General features: G+C 43.7%; 1 protein-coding gene across 3 annotated transcripts in view; it reads left to right on the forward strand.

Annotated features, from left to right (window-relative positions):
* Nucleotides 1-13,106, forward strand: part of Sec23b (SEC23 B, COPII component) — a 41,608-nt gene that overhangs the window by 12,546 nt on the left and 15,956 nt on the right. For 2 of the 3 annotated variants that reach the window (XM_087653357.1, NM_001277235.1), the window contains 5 exon segments: nucleotides 1,929-2,052; nucleotides 3,989-4,069; nucleotides 7,129-7,218; nucleotides 8,105-8,211; nucleotides 11,294-11,447. In XM_087653357.1, the coding sequence (XP_087509483.1) occupies nucleotides 1,929-2,052; nucleotides 3,989-4,069; nucleotides 7,129-7,218; nucleotides 8,105-8,211; nucleotides 11,294-11,447 (556 nt within the window). 3 annotated transcript variants of the gene reach the window in all.

Raw genomic sequence — 13,106 nt, forward strand, 5'->3', positions numbered from 1 at the left:
GAAGGAATGAATGATGGAGTTACGGGGTGAGTGAGGCCAGCTTTGGAGTTTTCTGGTGACTCTGAGGTTTGGAATGGGTGACTGGAAAGGGACTGTGGGCCCTGTGGAGGAAGAAGCAGTGCTTAGAAGAGGTCTCAGGATTTCACTGGGAACAAGTTGCATCCGAGTAACTTTGTTAATTTGTCTCTTCTTTGGAGTTGTTAGACTTGTCTGCAGACTAGGCCATCAAGCTGGTATGCAGTACCTGGCCTTCAGCAGGGCACTTCTTTGTGATAATGAGTAAATGCCATCTGAGTGTCAAGTAGTTAGAAGAAGCTTGACCTGGCCAATGACTCTGTGATTAATGCTAGTCACACTGTCACCGTATGGGGTACACTTGCCAACAAGTCATATTGTCCTCAAGTGAAAACGTAGAATAAATTCTCAGCCTGCAGTGATGGCTGGACTAGGAACCTTAGGCGCTCATGGGAACTGATTAGGAGTGTTCTTTGGTTTTCCTCAGACCTCTGCATCAAAAGCTCTTGGGGAGCAGTGGTGGAGATTGGGGTGTTCATGAAAGTGCGAGAAGCACTGAGGTGGACACTGAATCCGAAGCTCAGCTGCACATTAGTGTCACCTAGGGAGCGTTAAGAGTGAAAGGGCAACAAAACAAGCTGCTTTGCTGTCATGTTCTCCACTCCCAGTCCCCAGCAGCCTAAAATAATGAACATGGGCGTGGCTTGCGTATCAGCATTCTTCAAAGTTTCTGTCCTGTGGTTCTAACATAGATCAGAGTTTGAGCATACACAGCCTTGGTTTTGCTGGGAGCTCAGTAGAAGTGCAACCTCTCAGAGCTCATTTCCCACTTGCCCAATCAGAACCTACATCGACGGAATACGCACGCACGCAGGCACGCACGCATGCACCAGTGTGCACATGTGGCGGTCACAGGACACTGTGTGAAGTTAGTTATCTTCTTCCACTGTGTGGAACTCAGATTGAACATCTCTTGCTTGGTGGCAAGCACCTTTACTTGTTGAACCATCTTCTGGTCCAGATTTATGCCTTTCTAATCAACCTCCATAGTGATTCTTCTCTGCTCTCTTAGGGGCGGGCATAGGAGGTAGAGCCTAAGTCATTTGAGCGTGGTTTGGAATGGTCAGATACTAGAGATGAGATACATGTATTGTTGAACGGATTGGAATAGCGTGAGTTCCCACTGGTCCTGGTGGGCAGACCTGTAACACTAGCATTCTGGAGGATCTTGAGATCAGGGCTGGCCTGGGCTATATAGCAAGAAGTTGATGTTACAAAGAAAAGCCCCTTTTCCAAAGAAGACAAAAGCCAATAACACAAGCGCTAGCAAGATGGCTCAGCAGGGAGGTGCCTGCCTGCCACCAAGTCTGAGGCTTTCAGTCCCTGATGCTCAAATGTGGAAGGAGACACCAACTCCTGCAGGTTGTCCTCTGACCTCTGAACTCTCCATGAATATGTACACCCACACAGAAACTTACAAATACACATATACAAGGAGATGATGGACACATGTAATGGGTGTGGGATGGGAGGGAGCACTAAAACAACCATGGAAACAATAGCAGTCCATGGCCTGGTCTAGGAGGATTACTTCAGGCAAAGTCACAGTGACCCCAGGCTGAGCTAGAGGGGTAGTAGATGGTTTTCCTGGAAAAGGCACTGGTGATCCCTTAGTGCTGGGTTTCCTCGCTGAGATGGTGTGCTTTTTCCTTTAAACATTCAATTTACAGGGGGCACGTGGTCACCTGGAGACACCTGGCAGGGAGGGAGGAAATTCTGTGTGTGTGTGTGTGTGTGTGTGTGTGTGTGTGTGTGTGTGTGTGTGTGTGTGTAAATTGTTTGCGAATCTTACGGGAACAACCAAAATGGCTTCCAGTCCTTTGAAATGTGTACTCTCCCCCTTTCTTATCCAGAGGCCTCATGGTGATGGGAGACTCATTCAACACCTCTCTCTTCAAGCAGACCTTCCAAAGGATTTTTAGTAAAGACTTCAACGGAGATTTCAGAATGGCGTTTGGTGCTACCCTGGAAGTCAAGGTGCAGTAGGCGTCTAGAAAAGTTTGATTTTAAATTAGCTTATATAATTAGCTTATAGCATTTTCATACATGCATGATAAATACTTAATTATTTATTATTTACCTGAGGCAGGGTCTTACTGTGTGTATCCTCAATTGGCTTGGAACTCACTAGTCTAGAACAGGCTTGCCTCGGACTCCTAGAGATCTGCTGCTTCTCCCTCCAGTGTGCTGTATTGTACGTAGCCATATGACAACTTTTGAAACTTGATTGGGATTAGTGTGGCTCAGCTTAGACCCTGCAGCCTCAGCTGATAGATATAAGCTTTAATGACCACTTAAAAGGATCCAGTAAGATGGATATCACGAAGTATTTGGTCCACTGTATTCCTTTCTTCTCAGGGATTACCCATGTGTTTATTAAGGTTCTAAACAGAAAGTTTCTCTTTCTCCTCAGACCCTGCTCTGTTGCACCCTGGTTAAGGATAGGTAGAGTTAGTTGGGTGTGTGGTGGGTGTTGGTTGCCATACTGGGGCTTAAAGACAGGCAAGTCACACATGGTCAGTATCCACCCAGCCATCGGTGTGAGCCACTGCACTGCAGAGTGGGGTTTATATTTAAGAAGAACGTGGTGTTCAAATACTTTGTAGGAAATCAGAGTCCTAGACAACTGAATCTTAAGCAATTGAGAAACCATTAAAAGGGGCTGTTAGAAACTTGGTTAGAGAATTAGAGAAAAGCATTAAATTATCTAGGGTAGGCTTTAAACAGTGTCTTTACATGTTTAAGGGGTTTGCTTCATTGCTTATTTAGCAGAGTTGGAAGTTGTTAAAAAAGGGGATAGGGAGCTGGCTCTGTGGATGTAGTGCCTGCTGTGTAAGCATGAGTGCCTTGAGTTAGGATCCCAGCATCTATGTAAAAGCTAAGAGGAATGGGTTGAGCGCATGCTTTAATCCCAGCACTGTGGAGGCAGAAGCAGGTGGGTCTCTGAGTTCAAGGTCAGCCTAGTCTACAGAGCTAGTTCTAGAACAGCTAGGGCTACACAGAGAAACCCTGTCTAAAATCACCCCTGCCTCCCCCAAAAAGAGGTGTGGACTGAATTCATTTTTATTGAAATGAAGTCAGATTTTAAATAATAATTTAAGAAAAAAAAAATTAAGAGTCAGAAAAATCTGTGAGTTCAGAGCCAGCCTGGTCTATGTAGTGAGTTCCAGAACAATCAGGACTACATAGAGGTGACATGCCTCAAAGAAAAGAAAAGGAAAGAAAAGAAACGAAAAAGATCTCCGTTGGTCTTACCATTTTGTTAGGGTTTGTGAATTCAGTATTTTTAAAGGAATACAAGACAATGTTTACTGGATAGAAATATGTAAATAAGTATGAATATGCATGGTATTTGGAAAAGAATGTAATGCAGTTGGTAGAGTTGTTACCTTTCATATATAACAGTATCAAAGGTTGGAAATGAATAGAGTTGAAAATGCCACCTGGCCAGGTGTGGGGGTGCCATCCTGTATCCTGGCATTTAGGCAGAGGCAGGAGGATTGTGAGTGTAAGTTCACTTGAGCTATCCATGGATTTCCAGGCTAGTCTCAGCTACTTGGGGATTCTGCTTCAAATCAAACAAAAGAACTTTGTCTTGATTTTGAGATGGTCTAATGAACTCAGACTGGCCTCAAATACACTCACTATACATCGAGGCTGGCCTTGAACTCTTCATCTTTGCCTCAGCCTGCTGAGTATTACTATTGAACCATTACACCTGGTCTTTTGATGGACTTTCTACGGTGGACTTTGTTGACGCTTTAACCAGCTCCTAGTGTTCTTGGAAAAGCCTGAGTGGGCATTTAGATAGTGTACTCTATTAGCAATTTTCTCTGGGAATTTTCCTCTAAGTTTGTATTATGATCGTAGTAGCAGCAGGCTGACTGTTAACTTAATGTGTGATTTGTTTTAGACCTCTCGGGAACTGAAGATTGCAGGTGCCATTGGTCCATGTGTGTCTCTGAATGTGAAAGGACCATGTGTGTCAGAAAATGTAAGGAAAATCACCTTCTCACTTGCCCTGTAGTAAACTCATTAGCTAAGTCAGACCATGATGATCTTGTATTGTATCACGGGAGGTGACTTGTCTGAGAGGAGCTCTAACCCTCACTGATGACAACTCTAAGAGGTATTGTCATCTGTCCTTCTGCTCACTGATATGTCTTTGACCAGAGAAGAAAACATGGAGTCAGGGAGGTTAAGTTAACCCTTACACAGCTGCTGATGAAGAGGACCCAGATCTCAGGTTCCTCCCACGTCTGATATGTGGATGCTGTCTCACTGAGAACAAAAGCAATTCTACAGCAAATTCAGAATTCTTCCAGAATAACCTGTGATAACGAGTGAGACCTCTTAGTTGGTCGGACAGTGGATGGATGATGCAGATGCATATGTATTGTTAGTTATGAGAGCAAAGTGCAGGCATCCCCTTGTGTAAGTGGCTTTGCTGATGGTCCCCAGGCTGTGAGCATGCTTTAGCTGCTAAAAGCCACAGCACCTGATTTATGAGGCCTCTTCTGCATTGGTTACGTGTACTAAGTGTAACCTCAGAATATGAAAATGTATCAGTGAGTGTTGCATCAAGGGATGAAGTCACAGATTCCTCTTTGATTAATTTGATCCAGAGTAAGCCCAAGTTTGAGCTCTTCACTTCTCTCTGTTCTTCTGTCTGTCCATAGTTACTGGTCTATCCGTGATCTCCATGGGTGTCTGTGCCCTTGCCTGTCTGAATGCTGTCTGGTGTCTCACTTTCCCTTTGTCTGTCTGTGGTCTGTATTTACTGAACAACCCAGGAAGGATCCCATGGAGAAGGAAGAGGGTTTCTTTACAAAAGTCACTAACAGGTTTACAAGGGGAGAGGTCATTTTACTGACCCCAAGTAACCCCAATTTGCACTCAGTGCTGCAAACAAGCTATGCCTATATGTTGTTTCTAAGATGTGTGGTGAGTGTTTTATAAGGTCGTTTCCAACATGTTGGCTGTTGTTAGCTACATGTATACATATGTACACATGTCTTACTCTGGCTCAGGAGCATGGGAGAGTATATAATGTAAGGCTGCATGTATACATATGTACACGTGTCTTCCTCTGGCTCAGGAGCATGGGAGAGTATATAATGTAAGATTAACTCAGTGCGTTAGTTCAGGTTGTAAAAGCTGATTCATGGGCTGTCCAAGGCAAGTAAGGTTAGTGTTACATCGTTATTTTAAGGTTGCACACCAACAGACTGATTGCACAGTAGGATAGCCTGTGATCAAGAGGTGTATTTGACTGTGAGGTCCAACAAAATTTCAATCCTTTAGAATGCAAGAACTTTTTTCCCCCCTATAAAATTGTATCACTGCAGTCTCTGAGGTGTCCTGGGATGTTGTTACACAGTCTTGTCCTTCCCTTCTTGTCATCCACAGTGGGAGGTGGACGATAGAACTGTTGTGGACTTAGGGTGCATACACTCACTAGCTGAGTGGCCTGGGTACAATTCTTAACGCTTTATAATTGAGTGTTTCTAGAAAATGGGAAAATAGCAATATCTACTTAAGAATGTTAGGAGTGAATGAGGTTGGTCGGTTGGCACACTTAGGACAAGACACACTGGAGCCCTATACAAGTTGTATATCTCTTGTATGTCAGAGCCGACACTGGCAGTGACTATATAAATGAAAGTTTTGTCGAGCTTGGCAGGGGTTCACTATTTGTATACACGCCTCTGTAGTCCTTGGATGAAGGACTTTCTGCCCCAAAGCCCAATGAAGGTTGTTTGTCTCAGTGTGCCAAGTGACTTGCACCACCATTCCTGTTTGCGTGGAAGGGCTTTGGAAGCCTGCCCCCCCCCAGGATACTTTCTGTGAGCTGGAAAGTCTCCCTGACGAAGGTTCCTGCAGTGGTTTTAAAAAGATACTTTAAAACGTGCACCACACTGATTAGTTTCCATTTGAATTCAGCATTGAAAGTTTTGGTTGGAGGGTGAGGATGCTTTCAGGGTTAAGGAAAGCGCAGCTGCAATCATGCTGCAGTCTTAGGAACCGTACATGTGTTCCTGTGTACCCACCTTCTAGCACCACCGGGAGGTGTTGGTGGCATTCCATAGCAGTTGGTGCTGCATTTGCCCACTGTGTGTAGTTATGACCTCCTGCTATGTTTGCTTTACCACCATTATTTTCAGAAACCTTTGGAAATAATTTTCAGATGTCATGACACTTGGTTCTTAAGTGATATACAGTGTGTATATTCTAAAAATAAGGCTGTTATATCATTTCCTCATTGTCAAGTCTGTGAAAATGAACAATGATCTCGAAGTAGCATCTGGTACAGCACCTAGCCTGCGCTCTCTCCCCACTTTGCTCCCAACTGCTCTCTGTGGCTCTCCTAATCCCACCAGCGTTGCTTTCAGTTCCGTAGCCTTAATTTTTCAAGCCCGAGCCTAGCCCTCACCTTTTGCTCTCTTCTTTGTTTCTGTGCTTTTATGTTTCCAGACAGTGATGTTGAAGGCAGTGCTGAATATCTTCTCTAGAGGAGTCTGCGGTCTGGGGCATCTGCTTCTGCACAGTGGTATTTAAGCTGTTTCTCTCCTCCCTGTGCTTGAGTGAATGGAAGTTAGGGTTAAAGATAAAACCGGAATCTGCTCAAAGCTTCTGTCTGTCCCTATGATTTCTAGTTGATCTTCAGCTCTGTTTTATTATTCTAATAGTGATGAAAAAAGCAATTGCAGCTTTTAAACCAATTCTCTTTGTTTTTTTTCCCAACATTTGACATGATTCTTTGTTGACTTAAGTATTATATGCTGTATATATGTTTTATATATATGATGTATTAAGATGATTTAGAGTGCCTGTATAAAAAGGTTAATTTAAAAAGTACTATAAATGTAAACATCAAGATTCCTTCTGGTTTGTAATTATACATTTTCTAGATGTTTTTACTTGAATTTAAAATTTTAGCTTGGACCAAATGTTCAAATGTGACCTACCCCGCTCATTCAGTGTTTCTAACTCCTGGTTTCCCTCAGGATTTATTTTCATATGTGCCTTTTGAAATTCCCCTCTCATCCCTAGGAGCTCGGCGTTGGTGGCACAAGTCAGTGGAAGATCTGTGGCCTGGATCCTTCGTCTACTCTTGGCATCTACTTTGAAGTTGTCAATCAGGTGCGTAGCAATTTTCATGTTACAATTTCTTCTGATTTATTAGGAAGTACTGTGTCCTGGCTTGATATACCTTTGGTATCCTGTTAGCTGTTGTGTTAATTTGGTGTGCTCTTTTAAAATTCCCTCCAGCATTTAGTTAGAATCAAGCAGCAAATTACTTTGCTCCTTTATTGTTGATCTGACAAGGTCCTGAGATGAGTACTGGCTTTTCTTAGCTGTCATAACTCATGAATTTTTGAGGGAATCAGTCTTTTCCCAATATTTTGTTATGCGAAATCACAAATATCCAGAAGAGTTGGTCAGACTTGTACAGGAACACCTGCATAACCACTACTTAGATTCTATAATCTATTCTACATGGTTGCATTGTTAACTGTCTCCATTTTATTTTCTGTGCTTTTGTGGGTGCAGGGGAGATGAGACGGGGTGTCTTGTAGACCAGTGTGGCTTTGAGCTTCGGATCCTTCTGCTTCCATATTCAAGTGCTGGGATCGCAGGTGTACGTCACCACACCTGGCTTATTTTTGATACGCTTCAGAGCAACTTGCAATCACCCGTGGTTTTCATCTCTAAATAGCTTAGCACCAATTCGTCAACTGAGAGTTTACTTTTATTCCTTCTGATACTGGGGACTGAACCCAAGGCCTCATGTATTGTATGCACACGATCTATCACTGAGCTACATAGCCAGCCCCAGTTCATTTGAATGTGCTACTGCTCCTCCTCCTCCTCCCCTCTCCCTTTTAGATAAGATACAATGATACCATAGAACATGCATGTCCTAAGTGTACCAGTGAAAATGTACTGAGAACCTCAGTGCTTTAGAAGGACCATGTTTAAGTCATGCCTGTGACAGTAACCAGATGTGTGGCCTCTCATCCTGCAGCACAATGCCCCGATTCCCCAGGGAGGCAGAGGTGCCATCCAGTTTGTCACTCAGTATCAGCATTCCAGCACTCAGAAGCGCATCCGAGTGACCACCATTGCCCGCAAGTGAGTGTCTTGTCTCTTTCTTCTTGACCAAGGCTGAGGAGTGTCCTGTGAGCATTTTAACTGCCTTGACTTTATCTTTCTGGTTCTTTGGCTGGTCTTCCCAGTTCCTTGCTCACTCACTGATCAGCCCTTCTTGGTTAACCCAAGTGAACCTTTATGCACTTACCAAGAAGAAATCAGCTTTCAGTAGCAATATAGTTAATTAAAAACTTTTTGTTTTATTTGTTAGATAAGTAAATTATGTATCTCGTTAAAGAAGTAAACAGAACATAAGTGCAATTGGCCCTCTGTATCCATCTGTTTCATAACCATAAATGTAACCATACTGGAATGGAAAATATTATTTGACATTATGTCTGTATTAAACATGTAGGGACTTCTTTAAAAATTCCATAAACAGGGCTGGAGAGATGGCTCAGTGGTTAAGAGCACCCGACTACTCTTCCAGAGGTCCCGAGTTCAATTCCCAGCAACCACATGTGGCTCACAACCATCTGTAAAGAGATCCAATGCCCTCTTCTGGTATATCTGAAGACAGCTACAGTGTACTTATATATAATAAATGAATAAACCTTAAAAAAAAAATTCCATAAACAATACAGTATAACAGCTATTTATATAGTGTTTCCATGGTCAGTGGTAATGTAGAGATGTAGGACAATCTATTTAGATGTTTACAAATACCATGGCATTTTATCTGTATTTATTTATTTAATTTTTGAGATACTATGTATCCCTGGCTATTCTGGAACTTACTATGTACACCAGGCTGACTTTGAACTCACAGAGATCTGCCTGTCTCTGCCTGTCTCTGCCTCCCGTGGGCTGGGATTAAAGACATGCCCTGCCATGCCCAGGTGAACTATGCTGTTTTATATCAGTGACTTGATATCCGAGGGGGTGGGGAGGGGGTGTCTCCAGTAGATAATGAGAAATAACTACTTACTTATGGGTGTCTTTACTTCCCCTTCTCAGAGTTAAAGCTGTGTAAACTTCACTGCACACCCTCACTTCTGTGCTGCTTAGACCATATATGTATGGCAGCTTATTTCTATGTCTGTGTACTTATATCTGTGTGTTTATCTCTGGCATGCATGTCTCCTGTCGGTTATTTCAGTGGTCACATACTATTGCATAGTTTATGTGTGATGCTGCTGCTGTTAAAGGGACTGCAGGCGCTTCTCCACGCTGCTGCTTTCCACATTTTAGTTTTAGTCATTTGTACATGGAAGTGTTTCCCTCTCCCCGTCCCTCTCCCTCTCCCTCTCCCTCTCCCTACTGATATACTCTCCACAGTAGTGGGGACTGAACCAGGGTCCGTCTCTCATGCTCTCTCACTTTACCACTGAGCTTCAGCCTCAGCCCCAAGAGTATTTCTTGTCAGTCATTTCATAGAGTTGAAATTTTAGAAACTGCAAAACCTGCTATCTTAAGTGATTTGTTCTCTCCTCAGTATGGTAAGGAGAGTACCCCACTACCTCATTAATAGTGGATGGTATTAATATTTAGATGCAAATAGTAATATCTCATTTTCATTTAGATTTCCCCATTTATCATTCAACTCAAGTTGATATTTCATGTTATCTCTTCTGTGATCAAGCCTGTTCTAGTTCATCAATGTGGGGGGGTATTTTAGCCCACAAGTCCAAGTTGTAGTTCATTATAGAGGGAAAGCCACAGTGGCAGAAGCTTGAGGGAGCCGATCACATCTGCAGTCAATCCATAGACTGAGAATAGATATGTTCCTACTACTCAACCATGTCTTCTACTCTTACACGGTCTGGGACCCAAACCCCTGGAATGATACCACCTGCCCTGGGCTGGGTCTTCCCACCCCAGTGAAGAGAGATAGCTCGGTAGTTAAGACCACTTGCTCTTGCAGAGGCCTGGAGTTGGGTTCTTAGCACCCATGCAGCATGGTTCACCACTGCCTGTGACTAGTTTCAGACACCCAACTCCTTTTTCTTAATTTCAAGGGCACCTGTACACACACATAAACATAAAAAAAATAAGTTGTTAAAAAAGAAAGGAAAAGATTTAAAGAAATCCCTCATAGCATGGATGCCCTCAGCATGTCAACCTGCTCTAAGTAGTCCCTGAATGGTACTTTCTTCCCAGCTGATTCTAAGTTATGTTGGGTTGACAGAGCGGATCTTCTCAGAGTCTCTGCCATTGTTTATAAAATCTTTTCTTTCTTTTTCTTTCCATCCTCTGCCACCCGCCCCCACCTCTCCTTGGGCTGACCTTGAGCTCACTGTCGTTGAGTATGACCTGGAGCTCCTTGTCTCTCTACCCCCACACACCCCTCTCCTTAGGCTGACCTTGAGCTCCTTGTCTCTCTGCCCCCACAACCCACCTCTCCTTGGGCTGACCTTGAGCTCACTGTAGCTGAGTATGACCTGGAGCTCCTTGTCTCTCTGCCCCACCTGGAAAGTGCTGTGTTTACATGCCCGTGTCTCCGTACCCAGCTGTGTAGGGTGATAGCACTTTTCTTCATTGGTTTGCAGAATAATTATTTGCATTTGCTTTTCTTCCCTCATGATCTTTTAGCTCTTTTCATTTTTAGTGACCTGAAAAATTCTTATACATGTTCTTCATTCACTTTTCCAAGGAGGTGGATTCTAGGAAGTCTTTTTGTAAAGTTGTAAATGCTTAGATTTTTCATAAGGACTGGCCTGGAGGAAGGCAGTCTGAATTAAGACTTGCCTGGTGGATTATGGGGAAGTTTTTCTGTTGTGCTTTTTTTTTTTTTAAAGATGTATTTATTTATTATATATAAGTACACTGTAGCTGTCTTCAGACACACCAAATGAGGGCATCAGATCCTATTACAGATGGTTGGGAGCCACCATGTGGTTGCTGGGAATTGAACTCAGGACCTCTGGAAGAGCAGTCAGTGCTCTTAACCACTGAGCCATCTCTCCAGCCCCCTTCTGTTGTGCTTTTAACCTTCAGCCAGCACCTGAGAGTGACTAACAAAAATGCAGGGCAACCTTGTCTTGGACAATTGAATGGGATCTCTGAGTGGAGATCTCGCCTTGGTAGTTCCAGTTAGAAGTGTGGTGCTAACTCTGGCTGTCAGTTGGGCAGATGCACAGAGTCAGCTGAGGCACATAGAAGCAGCGTTTGACCAGGAGGCTGCAGCAGTCTTGATGGCACGGCTTGGAGTGTTCCGGGCAGAGTCAGAGGAGGGGCCTGACGTGCTCCGGTGGCTGGATCGACAACTCATCAGACTGGTAAGATGGGAGCAATGCATAGGGTTTAGTCTTTGTGTCTCTTCCACTTTCTACAAAAGGAAACTCCCGCTTTAGCCTATTATATTTTATGTTTTAAAAGTATTTATTTACTTGTGTGTGCACATGCCAGAGTGCATGTGTGTGCACCAAGTGTTTGTAGGAGCCTGTGGAGGTAAGAAGACGGTTTGATCTCCTTGGAACTGAAGTTATGTGAACTGCTGTGTTGGTGCTAGGAAATGCACCCCAGGCTTCTGCAAGTACTCTTAACCACTGAGACTCTTTTCAGTCCCAAATCCTATGACGTTATATAGTCAAATAGCAAGAATTTTACAGTTGCTCACTTTAGGCCAAACACTAGAAATGAAAGAAGTGTTAAATGTACATTTTCATTTGAGGGCTGACATTGCAGTGTGTAAGAAACAACATGGACCATTTGGGGAATGGTACAAATCTATGTGTGCTAAAAGCTGAGTTAGAGGAGTTGTTGCCGGTTGCAATGGCCTGGTATTCTAGGAGATCAAAAGGAGGCTTTAGAAATTGGAGTCCAGGCACAGCAAGTTCAGGGGAATACCCTGAACTTATGTATTTACCCAGGTCTGATTAGGAAAGAGAGAACAGAAAGAAGAAGTGTGGTTGTGTTGGGCTCTAATCTCTGCACTAGGGAGGTAGAGGCAGTAAGGGCCACTGGCTCGAGGTCAGCATGAGGTACATATTGAGTCCTCAATGACTCTGAAAAACAAAACAATAACCCAAGTAAACACAAATAATAATTTAAAAGGGAAAGCTTTATATTACAAACAACTGGGGTTGGGGGTATAGGTCAGTGGTATGGGACCTGTCTGGCATATGTAAAGCCCTAGGTTCCAGGAAAGGCAGGTTGTCGACTAAAGGAGGATTGATTGTCAAGTGAAGAGCGCTGCTTGTAGTGGCTGGCACATGCTTTTAGTCCCAGCACTCATGTGAGTTTGAGGCTAGCCTGGTCTACAAAGCGAGTTCCAGGACAATGAGAGCTACATAGATAACTAGCAGATAGAATGAGTGGCTTCTACTTCTAGGGCTGAGACAGAGAACAAAAGGAAGAGGCCCTCTCCCACCGGGCCGGCCAGGCCTAGGTAGAAGAGCATAGCTATTGCCTAGTGAGTCTTTCATAACACAGATTATCATGGTGTTGGACCCAAGGAATTTGCTAGAAACTCATTAGAATTAGATGACGTCTATCATCTTGGGGGCTGAGAAAATCTGTTCCCAAGGAAAATTTTCACCTGAAGGATACAAGGACTGGGGTCTCAATTGGCTGGGTGTGCTCTAGCATCTCAGCTCCATGGAATCCATGAGCACACCAGGACTCTGCAGCCGACCGTCACTCCATTGCCCTCTGTCGACAAAGCTGTGTATCACAGCAGCTGGGCAAGCAGTTTAAGGGCTTCATCCTTGTCATAGACACAAGGGCGAGTGGGAGCCCTATGGGCAATAAATAGCTAACTGACACACCATGGAACCTCACCTTCTTGCAGATTCTCAGCCTGTGTTTGTGATCAAAAGCCTGGGAAGGAGGTGTGTTAAATGTCTCAGGTCCACATTTGCCCTTATCTGTACCTTATAAAGTTACTCATCTGGGAGTGCCAGTGTTTCAAACAAACTGTCCTCAGATATGACCAG

Source organism: Rattus norvegicus, chromosome 3 (genome assembly GCF_021556685.1).
Source record: "Rattus norvegicus strain SHRSP/BbbUtx chromosome 3, alternate assembly SHRSP_T2T, whole genome shotgun sequence".
In the NCBI taxonomy this organism is placed as follows: Eukaryota; Metazoa; Chordata; class Mammalia; order Rodentia; family Muridae; genus Rattus; species Rattus norvegicus.